Raw genomic sequence first — 18,863 nt, 5'->3', positions numbered from 1 at the left:
AAATGCAGTTCCTTGATGCAACTTCAAACCTGCTTCCTGGTATAGTCAGTCTTTATCCAGAAGAGATATTGAATACTTATTTCCAAGTATACTCTTTTTTTGGTTAAAACAAATATACCAAAGTGTTATATTTCTTTTTTTGAAGATGCCGTAAGATATTATTATCCTCATTTGTACTGGTTCACATTGCTAGCATAGCATTAAATTTTTAAATTAAACTTTTAACAAAGATAAGCAATGATCATTTTAAGTGGTGATGATAGACTTTAAGGTATTCCAGAAATGCTAAAAGGAACAACTACATAAATCTTCAAATAAGTGAAAGAAAAACACATTTTGATGGATTTTAGACAGGGAGGGATAATATAGACCCTGGTTGCACTCCTGTTTGTAGCTTAAAAACAGAGCTCCCCAGTGATGCTGGCTATTGCCTTTCAGGGAAATACAAGGAACTACGTAGCTTATGAGAGAAGTATCTGAATCACTGTCTCAGAGAATAAATCAAACTTAAAACTAACATGTATGATGCTACTGTACCCTTACTCTCATCACATTAAAATGGAAATGCAGCTCGAAAAAATTGAAGGACTGAGCAATAAATTGATTCTAACTCAAGGCAGAAAGGAGGAAATTGTCCCTCAAACCTTTCCTATAATTTTAGTAAGATGGAGCTGATTAACTGATTTTATGACTATTACAACACAATTTTAAAATATCTCTGAATTCATTCTGTTTAACATCCATATTTTCAATTCACACAATCTGAACACATTAAAAGTCCAACCTAGACTTCTTCAGCAAGCATCACTCCTTTGATCTTCTGCATGCACCTTTCTACATCAGATTACATATTAATGACAGCCTGAAATCTATTAATAAATTGCCAACACATGCTAAAGTATGTCAGCCTCAGGGGCTTCATGCACTGCTGAATATCAAAACAACATTCTAACAAAACTTATTATCAATCTTGTTTCCTTCAAAGCCTTTTCCAGTCTGTTCCTAATAAGGCCACAAATCTAGTCCATTTGTTTGCTCTTTGCCTCCCAATCCCATCTCCCTTCCTCCCTCTCCCTCTAAACACAATCCAGAGCAGAGAAGGAGAAGTACAGACTGCACACCCACAAATCAGCAACCTGGTGGTGGGGTGGTCACAACATATGAAAGGAAAATGGTGTAGAAACATGTGTCTGTATTAGTCAAAAAACATAACTAATTAAGATTTCAGTAGATTGGTTTGCTAGTGAAGGAGACTGGAACCCATGGTACAGCCAAAAAAAAGACACACCAGAGGTTAAATGGTATAATTTCTTTTTTTTTTTTTTCCTCAAGAGGAAGGAGGAGACTAACCTTTATTCAAAGTAAACCTCATGGTTGTAGAGAACAGGTTTCCCATATACCAAAAAAAAAAAAATTAAGAGTAATACAATTTGGCCAACAATTGTATGCTATTTAAAGTTATAGCCATTTAGCCCTAGGAAGTCCAATGCTTAGGCTGTTCTCTTTCAGACTTCCTCTTTGGCTTAGCAGTGAGCTTCCCAGGAAATTAGCATGCAAAATAACTCCAGGTGTCTAGAAGCTGAAGTGATGAGTCAATGCAAGGGCAAATTAAAATAAATCAAAGCCCCGTTATTTACCTAAATGCAAATGAAAGCAAAAATTTTTTTTAAATAAACTCATTCAATTACCTGTTAAGGTGGGTTTGTTTATTTATTTTATATCAACTTGGTGTTCCTGTCTCCTTCAATAATTCAATATTTCTAAAGCCCCTAAATGTTTCTGGGCCACAGGAAACTGGTCACTCAAATTCAAACACCCAGTATGTAGATGGAAATAGGACCCAAATACCTTCAGACTATTTCAGTAGCACAGGGACTATTATCTGAATAAATAAAACAATTTCCAAGCAATTTACTTACACTGAAGACAGTCATCACCTCCTTGCTGTCATTTTCCAGGAGACGGAGCTGCCCTCTGAGCTGTCTTTGGAGCCTGGGATCAGGACATCCACTCTTTCTTTTCACCATTGTTAACTTCAGGGAGATATCTGGAGGAAGATAGCCATTTTCAGTACTACAGGCTTTGTGAAACAGCTTTGGAGAACCAGAAAACACCTCAAAATCTTAGAATACACATTAAGATATATTCTTCCAGCTTCAGAGACAGGCACACAGTACCCTGATCTACTGCATGTTTCTTTTACATTTTTGTTATCCTGTAGACATAGGAGCCTAGCATGAAACAATTTTGAGAGGCAACAGATATTTATGGATGGAGAAGGAAAAAAAAGAATAAACAAGCAAGTAGATTGGTAATTTGTCAATTTAGACAGCTCTGGGCATTGAAAACCTGCACGGAATATTTGGAAATCTGAGCATATCAAAAAATCAAAGCAAATAGATACTGCCATCACAAAAAAAAAAACCAAAACCCTGAACAACACCAAATAGTTCAGCATGTTACAACCCATCATGCTAATCTTAAATTCATAGCTATATCTGATATGTCACCCCCACTGCTTCAGAAGGCTTTTTACATCAAATATTGTAAAAGCTGTTTCTCAGCTAAGCTGGTTGAACAGTACCAACCAAGTTAAATGGTCCAGCTAAAAGCTCACTTACATGATTTTCCCAGCACATCTGAAAGCAGCTAGATAGCTATTCCCAAGCTCTTGGCATCTGTTTGTGAGAAGCTTTTACTACAGCTCAGGGTACAGCTCCAGCCAGCATCTCTCACAAAGAGGACCTTTGATAAAGCTGCTTTTATTCCACATTAATTTGTTAATTTAGCTCAATAACAGTAAATCAAATTTTCAGACACTCAGATGGGCATATATAAGCCAATAATACCCAGTCAGGAAGAATTCCAATTGCAAAGTATGTAAATAGGTCACAATTCCAGCAATATGGGACTGTTGTGCATACTAAAATATCCCACCTCCTCTGAGTTTCACATTTTAATCCAGTAAAATAAATGGTTTTCACATTCTAGTCTAATATGCTGTACCTGGTTCTGTTTTCAGAGGGCTTCCTAGGCAAACCTCCAGGAGTTTTACCACAACTTGCATAAATTACTCATTACTTTAAGGTCAAGAAGGGTGGCTCAGAAATATAAACCTGTGTTACTGAATTACAAGGCCTCTCCCTTTAAGCTGTGGCCATATAGTCAGTTGTTAGTAGCAAGAACACAAAATGGAGTCTCTAAGTGTTGCTCAGATCACTGCTACAGTAGAATTACTGATCTTTTCATTTTATCTGAAAACATAAAACATACTAGCACAAGAGAAGACTGACTTAAAAACATACACATTCATTTTACTTAATCAAATTGGTTCTGAAGTAGAATATATACATAACAGTAGACACATAATCTAACTTCTACAGAAAGTTAAATGTTAATGAAATAATTATTACATTGAATTAAAACAACAGAAATACAGCTAGTTCTGTCCAAAAAACCCTATGATAATGCCTTATAGAGATGAAATACGATCTAAAACCCCATTATAATCTCCTGTCTGCTTCTGTGAGCCCTGACCCATACCTCCATTTACAAAGAACCCAAATTCTGTACAAAGCAAGACAAGCAGGTACATAAAGCACAAATAATTGGACTAGCAATAACCATATGCCTGGGGAAGACTGCCTGCCACTGATGTGATTTGTCAGGTCAAGCCAGAGGGCAGGGAACAGCTCAGTGCTGGTTTTGATGGCACAAGAAGGGAAAGGTGACAAGACCCTCAATTCATAGTGCCTGCCATGTTCCCCCCAGAGGTGAAGCCTACCGAACCCACATACTGAAGAACTGCATTCAATTGACACTTCACTGAAAATACAGCATTAAAAACAATAAAAACAGGTACTTGGAAAGGCCACAAACTTTAAAAGATAAGGCATTTAAAGGATTGAAAGGCATATGTAAAATAAGCTACGAACTTTTTGTTTGCTTCTCTTTGTATTTTTTTGTAACCAGTATAATATAGTAGATAAATTATTTCTGATTTTTACAGCAATTGCTCTGTCTTTTTGTGAGACATTCTCAACAAATCTTATGTAATAAAGTTGGTAACTTCACAGCTGCCATGAAATACATTATAACACTTACAGGAGTGGTGGCTGCAAATGTTGACTTAGTTGAGTGGTCTCAAAAACAAAAAAGTAAGCCATGAGAAAATCATTATAATATGAAGATAGTATGGGAGAAAAAATGCCTTACCAGTTGGAAAATTCTCTGCCTGACTGGGAAGGGTCCTTGAACTGACATTCATGCATTTTTCACTTGGAGAACACACTATTAGATAAATGAAAGGAATGGTTATGTGCCTTTTCTAAGTCATATAAATCACAAATTTTTGGGGAAAAAACCCCAACAAAATACCCTTACCCCGTGCTTTCAAAGCATTTGATGCTTCAGATAATTTCTAAGACAGAATAACTATTTTCTCCCCTTCCTGCTATACCAGTCCCAAACCCCACAAAAAGTCTGCAGAATATTTCTTTCCTCCTGGGCTGGAGGGGGAAGTTAAATCTTTATTGCCTCATTTTGATATGAAATTTCAAGATGGGGAATTGATGGAAAGAAATGTTCTCAAGAAACAGAATTCTCATTTGGGAAACAGCAAGGGTCAGACCTAATTTTCTCTTCCCTTGCACCTATATTAAAAATGGCTCCCACTGATGCTTCAGAGGTATAAATTGCTGTGCCTTGTACCAATTAATACATGGGAAAAAATAAGTCTTCTCTTCATCTGTTATATGTGTATGTAATACTTGTCAGGGGGTACTGTAAAATCAAGTGATTTGAAGTTTCAGGAAAATATCACAAGTAAGGTATGTTTTGTATTAATATTAATCTTCTTTTTTCCTTTAGCCCATATTTCTTCCTCTCCTTTGGGGAATGATATATTTTCATGCTGATAAAACAACTATTTCTATTCTCTCAAGGTTCCCTGGGCAAGGGAGTGAAGACAAGGCTTCATATTTCTAAGAATAAAAGAGAAATAGATCTTTCATTTTTTTCTTGAAAATTTCTGAGGCAATTTTCATGCATCCCAAGACATTATCTATGAAGCTCTGCTTTTAAACTAAACTCTGTAATATAGCAGGGCATGGTAATTTCTAAGTCTTTTGCATCTTCCCTCAAGTGCATCTATGAATGTTACATGAATAAAGTCATGCAAATAAATAAGGATACATAAAAAAAGAGTTTTCCCACCGCAAAAAGAAAGGAAGCACTAAAAACATTGTCTTTAAGGCCCATTACTAGCACATACTCAAACTAGAAATTGAAATCCCCAAACACTTCAGTTTTATACTGTTTTGGTTAGGTGTTTGACAGAAACTTAGGGGTTGGGGTTTTATTTATTTTCTTAATATGGACTATATGTTTTTGTTTTTAAATAGAAATTTGATAGTAATCTCACCACAGTGCAGGCTGACTATGTTTAGGAAACATTCTAAATTTAAGTCTCCTAGAGCTTCTGGGATCAGGCTTACCTGTAACTCTGCTTTTTTCTGGGTTTAGTCACAATTACAAACAGAAGGTGTCAAAATTTTGACAACATGTTATCACTTTGATAATCATTTAATACTTGACAAGAGCAATAAATTGGCATAGGTTCGCATGTTAGCATATGTGAACTATTATCACTATTATTTCAATATTAAAAACTATAACTTTTCTTGAAAGGTAGTTATTAAGACATTAACATCCATTTCTGTGACTTTTAGGAAAAGGCAAAGGCTATCAGTAAGCATTTGAATTACTCATCAGTTTAATTTAAAATAATAGTTTGCTGTTAAATTTGAGTGAAAGGGTAAGAGTTACTATAAATACAGTTTGAATATGTTTAAGCTTTTTTAAGTACTAGAATTAGGTTCAAAGACTTAAAATTAACTTCTACTTGGTAGAATGTCTTGCATATTTCTTGGAAAGCTAAAGAGCAACTTTATACTGCCCTGGGCTGCTTTTACCTGTTCTTTGATGTCAGAAGCATTGAAGTTGTGAACAGAAAAATATAGTGCAAGTCACACAACATATACTTTTAAATTAAATAGGTTTTTTTCCATGATTTTTGGAAGTATTTTCACATTAAGACACTCTTGAGCCTACTGTAAACTAAGAGCCTGGCCATTGCCACCTACCTATGTCCCTCCACTCCTCTACCCAAATAGTCCTTCTGACTTGCATGATTTTATCCCACAAAGTATATTTTCTTTTGCACAAAAGCAGTACTACGCCTCTGATGAAAAAGGAACTGTAAAAAATAATTAAAATAGAAACTTGTCTTCTGAATCTTACAGACATAGCAAAAAGGTGCTAGAAAAAGAACTTCTATTTCAGTACCCTGGCTCTTGGGTTCTGATAATTTTCATTTCATCTTACCAAAATATAATCTATTTGCCTACCCGAAGTGAATTTCGGTGTAGATTGTTCAATAGTCCAATCTATGCAGTGTTTCTATGGAAGAAACATAGCTGCTGGTTGTATTTCAAAAGAAGCCCATCTGGGTTCTGGGATTCTGTGAAAAACACCTGAGAGTTCTCAGCTTGTGCAACATTTAAAAAATACAGTAATTCAAGCACAAGGAGAAGTCAGGAGCAGAGGCACCAGGATTTATTTTTTGAGGTCTTACCCATTTGTTCTTGCAACGTGTCCATCCCAACTCCATCCCTGAGGGTGCTGATGGCAGCATTGCTCTCCACATGTTTGCAGTCACACCTGCACATTTCCTGCTCTGTTTCTTCCCTCTCCAAGTTCCTGTCTTGCTCTCCCTCCAGAGCAGGGACAATGGTGTTAGTGCTGAGCACAGATGTGCCACCTGCTACGGCCAAACTCTCCATAATTTCAATTTCCTCACAGTGGCACAATTAACATTATGAACAACCTGAAAGAGAAAAAACCACATCAATATTATTTTTTAAAGTGTCAGAAAAGTTGAACATATTCAAGAGCTGTCCCTCTCCTGCAGGAGTTATTTTTAATTGTAATATGGATTAAAGAATTTTGCTATAGGCTTTTTTCAGAGGAACTGTTGTGTAACACCCAAATTTATCCCAGAAAAAGCTCCTGCAGTGAGGAGACATCACTGCTTTAGGAACAAAGCAACAGACTTGGCTAATAGAAACAATCCAAGACCTGAAGTGAAATGTGCTTGTGCCCACTGCTAATTATTTGTTCTTGGCCAGCTATAAAGCAGAGCCTCCCAGGGATAACATCATTCACATCAACAGAGGAATTGCAGGGGAAAAACATTTTCTAAAGGTGACAAGAATGGAACAAGTACTGCATGCTGAACTCAAACAACAAAGGTTTATATAAATTCAGCTAAAGAATGAATCCTCCACAGGAACCCACTGTGCAGGACGGGCATCCAAAGAGCCAAGCACTGCTTTGCAGCAAAGCAGAAAAATGCAGCCCTACAGAAGCTAGAGGCTGAGTCTGGCAGCAAGACTCCATTTGGCATGATCAGGAAGAAGGAACAGAAATGGAAGTAGAGCACAAGTGGCTGCAAGCTCCACTGCCCCCTGCACTCACTGAGGTGAAGCATCCTGCAATCCCATTTCATGGGCACAAGTTGCTTCAGGGTCAGGAAGATGCAGCCAAACCACCAGCCAAAGCATCCACAAAGGATGTGACTGATGTAGCCAGAACATGCCCACTGACACCTGCTCCCTTTTCCTCAGTGGGCTTTCACATGTGACTAAATGATTTCATAAAGCCACAGGATAGATTTTGCTTTAGTCCTGTCATTTGGATTAAATCTGACTTCCTCTGTGTTTACTCCAGCCATACTCATTAACGAGCTACATTCATGATGATTGTCCAAGGTTGTAATCTTCGGGAATTTTCATCTCATTTGTTCTCCAGCAGAAATTGGTTAAATCTGAAGTTGTAGATGGAAAATGCACTTCTGCTCTGCTAAAGCCTCAGACTAGTGCCTAGTCACCTAGGATCCACTTATGATCTGCCTTTGGTCTGGCCAAGAATTGTCTCACTTCTCCATTTACTATGCAGCAGGGTGTCCCAAAGCACATGCTTCTGGCTTTTTTCTTCACATCCCTGCCTTCCTACACTTCTTGCCCTCCAAGTTTCACATCATAGATCCCTAACCCTGAGCAAACCAAGTACCAACATGAGCAGCCCAACAGCTGCCAGCAGCCTGCTGGGGTAAGCACATACACAGAACAAGGCAGGATCTGTCTGCACAACTTTCCTGCTCTTTCACAGTCACTGAAACCTTTGCCCCAAATGAAAACTTCTTGCAAAAATAGTGAACTATATATAGACCTAGGCAAGTTATGCAATTATAGAAAAATTAATGAGGTATGGTTACAGGTTGTATGACCAGCTCAGAGAATTAAATCATAACCAGATCTACCACAAGTTAATGAAGTATGAAGACATCTAGGCTGGATTTTGCTTTAATGTTTTCATCGTCCCATTTTGCCATTTATTCAAAAGTGCCTATCAGAGTGATGTAGCTGACTTTCAAAAGATGCTTTTGGTGCTGCATGACAGTTCTCTATATAAAGTTATGTAAAAATTCATATATGCACCTACAAAATACAGGTGGTAACTCAAACACAAGTAATTTTTATCCCTTCTCTCACAAAAGAACATTTTAATTAACATATTTGGTTGACACTAGAAAAACTGCCTATCAGACTTGATGACCTAGTTATAAATTATTAAAAATAAAGGTCTGCCAAAGGCCAAACTCACTTTGCCAGATATCTGTTTTTCCATTTATACAGCTGATCTTTTCCTTGAAGTAATGGCAGTAGCTAACACCATTATTTTCATTACTGTACCAGGATTATATGTAATGCATTCCAACTTTCACACTTTGAAATTAAATACTTTTCTGCATATATTTTGTAAATAATAGTGTGTCCTGTGTGTGAAGATGTAAATTTTTTGGTATTAATGATGATTTGGTTCCAAAGGAGGTTTTTAAAATTGCATTGTTCTATGAATCCAAAGCCAGTTGTTATTTTTAGATCAGGATTACCCTTAATCCCAGAAATGAAATTCAGTGTTCAGATTATTAATTTTTTTCCATAAGCTCCTATCCACAAGTAAAAATATCACCCTGCACAAAATTGAGGAAGAAAACATACTCTGACTGGAATTATTAGAATTCAGTTGAATTGGAGAAGAGATACTGATAAAATTTTTCATCTCTTCTGCATCAGCTTCTGTTGGTAAGAGTAACATATATGCAGGTTTGTGAATGAATTTAGAAATCTTGGAGCTCTAAGAGCAAGTAGGACACCTGAACAAATCAAAATGGATGTAATCTGTTTAAGAAGATTCAGTCACAGAGCCTAAGCCAAGGGAACAAAATCAGAATGAGTGAAAGAAAAGCAAAACAGGTATGTCCATAAGTATGTTTTCTCTGGGTTCTTTCAAGATGAGCAGAACAAAAACTCAAACCTCAAACATTTTTAGCAGTCACGTTCTCCTCTACAGATTTCTTTTCCATTTTTAATGTTTGCCTTAACCACCAAATGTCAACCTATGTGGCTTTGTGTAAGTACTGAGAACAAAATAGTAAACTTTCCCATAGCTGGGCCCCTTGTCTACCTTTTGAATGTTTATCTGGCACCTAAATGTATCCTAACTGACACAAATTTGGTCCCAAGTGAGAAAGATTTCATAGGAATTTACATTGAATCCCTGTACTTTTATTATTTGCCTTTCTCTTGTAAATACCCCAAGACACATAAGCAAAGCTACAGTATAATTATCCTATTTATTATGTTGATGCTTTCTCAATTGTTGTTTCACCACAAATTAAAGCAGATTTAATGGCACAGAACCAGAGAAAAACATTAATCTAATATAAAACAGCTTTAGAGAATACTGAACTGCAGTGCTTGAGTCACTCTCATTATTAGAGATTTCTTCATAAACCTATGATGCAATAAGTATAATGGTAAATTAGCAACTAACCATTTGTTGATAGCAACAACTACAAGATTAAGGTCTTCAAGAGCACTCACCATATAAAGTTTGTCATCTCTAACTAGTTCTTACAATCTACTTTTATGTGCAAACTATGTGTACTGACCAAGAAATTTATTTAAAATTTATAAAAAACTATTTTTCTCATGCTTTTTGAAGCTTGACCAAAAAATCCATATTTGGTCCAGGATGTTGGCCATAAAGCTTACTGATCTTCCTTTTCTTCTGAGCTCAGAGCCAACCTCTACTCAAAACCATGTGGTCAAGTTGTGGCTCTCTCCACTGCTCTAGGGGCTCAGTTTCCAAGGCAGCAGAGAGGAGCAGCAGATGCTGGACAGCTGGACACCTTGGGTGCTCTGGTGTCCTCCCTGCCCATGGTCTGAGCTCCCTGGACACTGGGAGCATGTCCAAGGGCTCTGAGTGCTGCCCCACGCCCCATCCAGGCTTGTGAGGCTCAGGAGGTCACTCCACCTTCCCTGTCCCTTCTCAGGGCACAGCAGGCAGGCAAGGACAGTATCCAACAGCTGTTGGACATCAGGGGAAATGAGACACTATTTTTCCACCTTTATCGTGCCTTTCTGTGTGTTGCTGCTTCCTTTTTGCTGAGTGTTTTCAAAGCCCAGCTAATCAGAAGAAAAACATATAGCTTGAAATTTTCCATGTAGGCTGAGGGTTGTTTTTCTCCCTTGCCTTTTTTTAAGACACATTGTGGATGACAGGAACACCAATTCATTCCCTTTTAAAGGGTGTTGAAGGAGAAAACCAATAACAGCCACTGAACCAGGTTCTCTCTCTCCCTCTAAAGATTTATTTCTGAGACTAGGAGCTGATATACAAAAATGGGCTTTATTCAAATTAGCTGCCTAAAACATGTATGCAATACAATTTTTTTTTATTCATCATCTTCTCTCTAGGAGCCTCAGGAAAACGTACTAATGACTTACTTAAGGACCTGTCTTGCAACTATACTGCCCTAAATTAATCTAGGTCATTTTCCCAAACTGACACTAGAGTAGTTATTTTATTCCTTCCTTCCAGTTCCGATTAACATTTCGCATCTTCTGTATTAGGCTACAAACATCTTAAAGCCAAGATCACTACAAACTTTTTCTTTAGAGAGTAAATCACACACTTGATCTCCATGAAATTCAGTCACAGACATGAATGTAAGAAAAAAATCCATATTACGTTCTGCATAGGCAACAATTATGTGTTCCACATAAAGGTAAGAAATCTATAATCAAGGTAAACAAACTTAGCAATCCAAGTGCTTTCCAAAAATAGAAGATTGACTCCTTTATCACAGAAGTAACTTGAGTTTAGTTAGCAATTCTCAGTAAACAATGTTGCAATAGATAGAATTGTTCCTAGCTCGTCTACAAACAAAAAAGCCCTAGCAAGCTTCAGAGATGCAGTAGATGCCTTTAAAAGCTTTAGTCCTCTCTATGATTAATTTTCTTTATATCTCAGTAGCACTGAAATATATTTTCCATCCTCAACACATCTCTAAAAGCACCATACATTCAAAATTTCCAAGTTTAGATATGGAAAATTGGAGAATAAAATCTACAATCTCATAACCACTTAAAAATAAGCATAAACTCTAGGAATGCTTTAAAATAAAAATCAGATCACTGTTAGAAAACTATAAAAGGCATCTGTGAATCTCAGTACTTCATTCTGAGTGCTAGATGTGACAGAACTTGGCCCGTGGCAGATAATGCAGAGGAATAAAGTAGGAGCTGTTGCTACTGAATTGCAGCTCAGCTGACACCACACCACCTAGAAGAGGGAAACAGCAGCACAGAAAATCCCAGCAGGTTCCCATAACTGTGACAGATCACATTTACACGTTTTCCAGTGATTTCATTATGGATGCACCAAAGAACTGAACACCACCGAAATTACCTGTTTAATTGGCTCCAATTCCAACGCATTGACAATAAAATTGTCAAATACCACAGTCAAATACCCGTCCACAAGAACCTAAAGTAGAGCAAAAGAGGGAGATGGAGACAGAGACCACAGGACTTCCCCTACCTTTTCCAGGCCTGATCCACTGTAACGTGCTGGTAAAGAGCAGGCAGATCCCTGCCTTCCTCAGCTCTGCTAAAACTGACTCCAGCACAGCTCTTCCTGTTTGACCTTCTTATCTTTCCTGTTGATTGCACAGCCTGGCTTGGATGTGGCCAGTACAAAAAGTTGTCTATTAACCAATACTGTTAATTCCAAAACTTTTTTTAAAGAAAGAAACATTCCTGAGAATGGAGTTGAGCTACTAAAGTTCATTATGCAAAACAAAAACGTATCCAGTGTGCTGGAAGGTTCATCCACACACTCCAGCTTTTCAAAGCAATAATTCATTGTGGCATTTTGCATTGGTGGCTAAATCTCCAAGGGACACATCCAGGCCATTGTGTTAAAAAAGCATTGTTCAGAAAAAAGTTACAAACAATCCTTCAGATAAAGTACAGGACTTTGTCACCCTTTTGCTTTTGATTGCAAAATTAGATTTCTTGCTATCATTACAACTGCAAAAAACACTGATGAAAAATTGTTTGACAAAAAATTTACACCAATATGCTCAGGTTTAAATGAAGAAGTCTATTATTTAGCAGACCTATCAGGCACTATGCAGCATTAAATATCAGTTTAGGGAGTTGAGCAAGACTGTTGTGGAATGCACACAGAGTTTATCTTCTGTGTAACAAGACTGATCCACATGCCATGTCCTAAATGACCCATTCAGATGCCTTTGAGACCTTAGTTGTGACTCCTGCCAGTCCATCTCAAGGAACATGCACTGGAGAGTTGTTTTTAAACATTAGAAATCAGGTATTAATTATAAATCATGCTCTCATTTACCTTACTTCATTCCATCACCGCACAAATACATCAATTAGCAATGCTATTTCACACTGATGGGGCAGTCTGTACCTGCAGTGTGCTTGGGAACTCTCCATCTTCCCAGAAATTATGCATTTGGAAGGTACTCAAGTGATTGTACAAATCACAACCAACCAATCATCCCAGAGGGAATTAATTTGATATTGCACTATAACACAGTACACAAAGCATACCACTTCAGGAGTAATTAATTTATGTAGTAACTATGCCAACAGCATGAAATACCACCTTTCTGTCACCACTTTACTGATTAATTTTCCATAAGTTTCATAAATGTCTAAGTCTTTTCATTACATTTATTTTAGATGTATATTTAAAGATAATATTTGATTACATTTTATTACATCAGTTCTTCACTGGTATTTCTCTGTTTTTATATGATTCAAAGTAGATTTGAAAAAACCCTCAAAGAGTCATCTAAGCCTATATTTTTCCCAATAGATAATAATCTTTCAGTCTCTATTTCTGAGTCCCAATCATTGTAGAATCTACCACTGATTAGTATGTCCCTAAAATCTTAAATGATACAACTAACTTTTATTTTGGAGTACTGAAATTAGTAGAGATGCAACTCACTTCAAGAAATACACAACAAAGTAGCACCAACTGAACTCCAGGCTCCTTAGCTCCCTTTTCCATACTATCATAAAATAGTTTGGGTTAGAAGGGACATTTAAAAGTTGTCTTATCGAACTCCTCCCTGCAATCTTCAAGATCAGAAATCTTCAGCTTCCTCTGTGATTTTAGTCTGAAGTCATGCTCCATGGTGTTTGATCATACCACAGCCAGTACTTCAATTCTTGGTGGTGTACATGGACACGTAGTTTAGGTGGAAACAAGAAAAACAAAGTTTTCAGTTTTAAGGTAAGACATAAAAATTTGGCCCTGCAGTTCTTGTTGTCTTGTTGGAACAGTACTAATCTGCACTACAAAACTCTGGGTGAATAACCTCAGTGGACAGCTGCTCCCATGAAATAACTCCAGAGACCAACATATTGCAGCAAACAGGAAAAAAACAGAGGTAGCACAGGATTGGTTTCCACATGAGTAATCACATCCCTTATACTACATTCTAATTACTATAAATTGTGCTACCTGTTTCAGGTTTCCATTTGCTAAAAATAGGGTTCAAAGTTATTTCTTCTAGTCAATTCTTTAACTAATAAAATTACATGAAGACTTGATGGTCCTGTTTATGTTGGGTTGTCCCTGATCGCTTCAGAATTACTAAAAGAAGCTGACAGGAGGCTGGAGAGGTCACTGGGTGTTGATACAAAACACTTCCTCTAATTGTCTCTCTCAGGCATTGCTTTTCATCATCCTGTTTGTCTGCCCTTCTGCAGCTGCATGTTTGTCTGACCATTTTTTCACTTCAGCAGCTTGTTTTAGGGAAAACAACACATTTTAATTTTAAGGCTGACTTATACCTTCCAGTATAACTATCATTACATCACAACTGGGGAAATACCTATAAAGGAACAGTCCACTGCCAAAGGGACTAACTCTAACTTGTAAAAATATTGAGGCATAACTCATTTGATTATTCACTGGTAAGTGACAGAAATACCAGTTTTAGGGGAGAAGGGATATTTGCACACATTTTACTAAATTCCTGTTGGATCCCAAGTCCAATATAAGTTAAGAAGCATATTGTCCCTTGCTGGAACCCATCATAAAAAATCCTGTTTGTTCCATGTTTTGCTGACACTGGCATTCTCCACTATTTACATCTAGCATGGCAAATTTGAAATCACACAGGATATTGACTGCTGTCTTGGCTAAATTAGTCTCTGTTGGTTCCTCTTTCAACTAGTAATTGAGGTCCACCCACTTAAAAGAAATGTAATATTATACAATCTGTATTGCCAAGTTCAAAAAGAAATATCAATCGAGTTCCTAGATGTGAAAAACATTCAGCTTGAAGTACTAACTCACAATGGTAACGTTTAGCAAACCTACCCAATTATATTAATTCTAGCCAGATCATCAACATGTATGGATATTAGTTGTGTTATGTGCATGCTATGACTACACACAGCTTCCACAGAAATAGGTTTGGCCATATGTTTCCTTTTGATTAGCATGTTATCTCTCCACAACCACTGCATATAGAACTAGCTAAAGTGCTTTCTTCTGATCTCCTGTCATCTTTGCATCTGCCTGCTTGAAAACCAGATAGCTTTACTTCTCCCCAGGTCTTTACCATCCCAACTCCATGGCCAGGTTCATAAAGGAAAAACAGAAAACATGAAAAGAAAAATACACTGCCACCCATCTGTACGGAAATGCTGTCGCCTTCTAGTCTGCAGGAAAATGCTGAGTCAAAGCATCCAGCTGTGACACCACTTCCACAGTTCCTGGGCTATTTACACAGCCCAAGTTTGCTTACAGTTACCAAATGCTAATAATAGATGTTCCTGAGCTTGTTATTCCCAAGCACAAGAAGGATCATGGTACACACCTGACAGAGCTTCCTCCCAAGTTCAGCATCTCCTGAGTGCCTCTGCTACGCTCTTGAAAACACTTTTATCTACAGACCAAAAAGCCAACATAGTCCTAACCAAGGAAGCCCATATTCAAATCCCAGCAGGCAAAAAGGGATCCAGTTATGACTGGGTTCACAATTCCATCTCAGCCACAGCATGGATCACAGGCCTTCCACAGCAGAGAAGGAGAAAACTTCTAGAAGAGTCTCCTCAGCTCAGAATAAAAACTGTAATTATCACTTACCTTAGAATCACTAATACTTAGACGAATCATTTCATTTATCTACTTTAAGGCTAAGCAGGATTTATTTTCTACCCCATAGGAATAACAGCCTCCCCAAATAAAGCACAAACTTTGGAGTCCCATGCAGCACAGAAAGCACATTACTTCTCAGCCATCCCAAACCAAATACACTGAGAGTTTGTACTCACAAGCTTCAGCATAAGAAATGAGCTTTCCCTACTTTTCTTTCATCTTACAAGTGAAATTAAATTCCTCTTATCTACTGGAATTAACAAACCACTTGGCAAATAGAGCCTCTAAAGCATCCAACTATAAAGAAATAAGGAAATATATGGAAACAATATGGACAGGGAAACAATAATTCTGTTCATCTAAAAACCTCCAATTATTAAAAGGAGGAAAAAGAAAATCAGTATTCCAGGCACTTTACAATTAAACTCCCACAGAATTCTTAAAAAAATTTTTAAAACATTTTTTTTTCCCCTTGACAGGCTAAATCCCTACCTTTCGAAGAATTACAAGGGAATAGAAAAAAAACCCCAGGTACTTCCTTTTATAATTAGGTGAAGTGATTTTTAATTAAAGGTTAACTATTTTCAGCTGCTTGAAATTTGCAGGTAGAAATAAGAATTTATTCTTAAGGAAACCTTCTTATAGGTATCCAGGAAATAATTATATATTACAGTCATATATTGAGTAGAGATTACTTGTTATGCTGTTCAAATGGATTTGACATCTCTTTTCCTTCAGAGGACTCTTTTCACAGGGTCACATGTCCATCAAGGTTGGAAGAGACCTTCAAGTGCATCTAGTCCCACATTAAGCATTTAGAAAAAGGCACCACTCAAGGCTTTTTCCCGAAATAAGATTTCTTGCTGAGGTGGTCACAGCTTTTCTGCTGTCCTTTAAAGCAGAGAAAACTATGTCAGTATATCTAAAGCTGTTTATTCTGAGGAGTGGAGTAGAAAGCCACAGCTCCTTGATCTTAAAAAAGGGGGAGGAGCAGCAGCAATGAATATTTAGTTCTGCTTCAATTCCTTCTCCTTTCCTAGGATTTGCATAAATGTGTACTATTTGAAATGTATTTTTATATTTCTATGTACATATTCAACTCTTTTCTTTACTAGCATGCCAGAGCACTTCTGGGATGGATAAAAATACTTTCAAGAAAGAAGAACTTAAAATCCCTAGCCATACACTGAAACACTTAATTTGCAGAACTGAAATTTTACCCATCTGTTTGGTGATTCTGCTTAGTGCTAAAAAGTGCAGGGCCATGGAAATTTATTTATAGGAGCTTGAATATATGTGGAATACAGATATCTCCTGAGCTAGTTTTGGCAGTGAGAAAGTAAATTTTGAATTCCTTAGGCATTCAAAAAGTGAAGAAAATATGATTCAATATGGATTCAGTAGAAATGAAAGCTTGCTTTTGGCTCTCCTAACGCTCTGTGGAAGAACATGCCTGAAGGAATATCTGGAAGACCAAAACCAACAGATAGCCATCAGGATAGAAACAATCACAGAATTTCAATTTATCATCCTATAAGCTCTGTTCCATTCATTAAGTGCAACTTGGTTCAGTGTCAGTACTTTTCCCTTTGACCAAGGCAGCCCAAAAATACTGTTTTCCTATAGTTTGGGATTAGTATTTCCACTCACCAAAATGTTTACAGGAGAAAAAATCCTATAGTGATAATTTTAACTTCAATAAATAACTATAAAAGGCTGTCTTCACAACAAACTAGCAAAATAATTGGAATTTTTCCAAATTACTGCTGCCCTCTAGTTGAGACCTGAAGAAGGGTTTACGCGTCCATTTTTGCAGCTTTATCTGTAGATCTAAGTTATAATTTCTAGTAACAACTCTCCTCTCACATTTATCTTTTTAGACCATTTGGCCCCACGTACCAGAACTAGGTATATTAAAAGTTGTTTGTAAAGATAACAAGTGCAACATTTTCTGCTTAAGTATCCTTGTATGCTTGAGGTTGTACTTCTTGTAAGAATAAAATATTTAAAAGGTATAGTGCAACCTTCAAGCTTGAGAAATATGAGGAAAGATTTCTATTTATCAGGGAAAATCTGAGACAGTGGAACTTTTGTTAATATTGATCTGAAAATCATGAAAACTCTAGATGCTTCCAGTCTGGAATTTAGCCTTGGAATCATCTTATAATTCCATTTATGGACTTTTTTTTAATCAACTGTACTTGCTCTGGCCACCACAGACAATAATGGTGTTAAGGTGTGAATGTGTGAGGGGATTGTATAAAAAGATTATAAGTTTAAGACTGTGCAGCTAAACATAAAAATTTTAATAAGCATGAACATATTTTGGACTCACTCCATTAAATGCACAGCATGTCTCATGTCCATTAATTACATTCAGTGATATTTTTTCCACTTTTTACCCATATTTGAAAAAAAAAAAATGTTCCCATTCTTTATTTTTTCCTAGTTGACATCTGTGCATATGCTATCCACAGTCCCCATGTAAAATTTAAGTTCTCATTTAGGTAGGCTTGGTCCAGGCCATTTCATACAGACTGAGACCGTCCCCTAGTGAATCCTGGAAAGCAACACTGATAGTCCAGGATGGCTTTGTTGCAGCTGAGGAAACAGAGAGAAGTATCAGTCACAGCTGCATTTTTCTAGGGCCTGATGCCTCAGGAATGTTCAGTGCCAGAGTGGGCTGAAAGTTCCTCAAACTGTCACCATCTTCCCAGGCAAAGCCTCACTTACAGACAGTGCTACACAGAATTTTATCACCTCAGAAGAGTTTATATTCTGCTGGCATGAGGCTGTGTTGTACGTTTTTTTTACATAAGAACAGTGTTAGCTATGCAGTGTAGGATAAGGAATGTTAAATCAGCACACATCAGCCTGGGCTGCAAAACAGAGTAAAATTGACTCAGAGTTAAATTGATATTACTGAACTGTGATATCATCTACTGCAAGGGAGAAGCTGTAGCTTCACATAAAGAGTGGTTTTCCAAGGAGTCACATTGGCAAGGCATCACAATATACTTAATAAATGTTAACCTCTTTGCAACAAAAGGGACCTCATTATCCTTCTTATTTACTACAGAAAGCACAACATTATTTACATGTTTACTGTTTTAAGTATTGATACCAGTGGTTACACACACTGTGTGGCATGGCACTGAAATCCTTGCAAGCTTCATCTGCCATTCCCAAATTAAAATTAAATTTTTGCCAATGCTTTTTGCAAGTGTAGTGATTTTTATATTATT

The 18,863-nt window shown here is 37.1% G+C and overlaps 1 protein-coding gene across 1 annotated transcript in view; it reads right to left on the bottom strand.

Annotated features, from left to right (window-relative positions):
• SH3TC1 (SH3 domain and tetratricopeptide repeats 1) overlaps window positions 1–12,063 on the bottom strand; it is a 28,897-nt gene extending 16,834 nt beyond the window's left edge. Inside the window, exons 1-4 of the mRNA XM_041402883.1 lie at window positions 12,010–12,063; window positions 6,635–6,886; window positions 4,216–4,290; window positions 1,920–2,047 (exon numbers count right to left, since the gene is read on the bottom strand). Of these exons, the coding sequence (XP_041258817.1) occupies window positions 1,920–2,047; window positions 4,216–4,290; window positions 6,635–6,842 (411 nt within the window). The 5' untranslated portion in view covers window positions 6,843–6,886; window positions 12,010–12,063. The remainder of the gene's footprint in view (window positions 1–1,919; window positions 2,048–4,215; window positions 4,291–6,634; window positions 6,887–12,009) is intronic.
• Between the last annotated feature and the right edge of the window lie 6,800 nt (window positions 12,064–18,863).

This window comes from Onychostruthus taczanowskii, unplaced genomic scaffold, assembly GCF_017590055.1.
Source record: "Onychostruthus taczanowskii isolate IOZ18803 unplaced genomic scaffold, ASM1759005v1 scaffold2, whole genome shotgun sequence".
Taxonomy (NCBI): Eukaryota; Metazoa; Chordata; class Aves; order Passeriformes; family Passeridae; genus Onychostruthus; species Onychostruthus taczanowskii.
The sequence above is the reverse complement of the archived record's forward strand: the minus strand, read 5'-3'. Positions and strand labels throughout refer to the sequence as shown.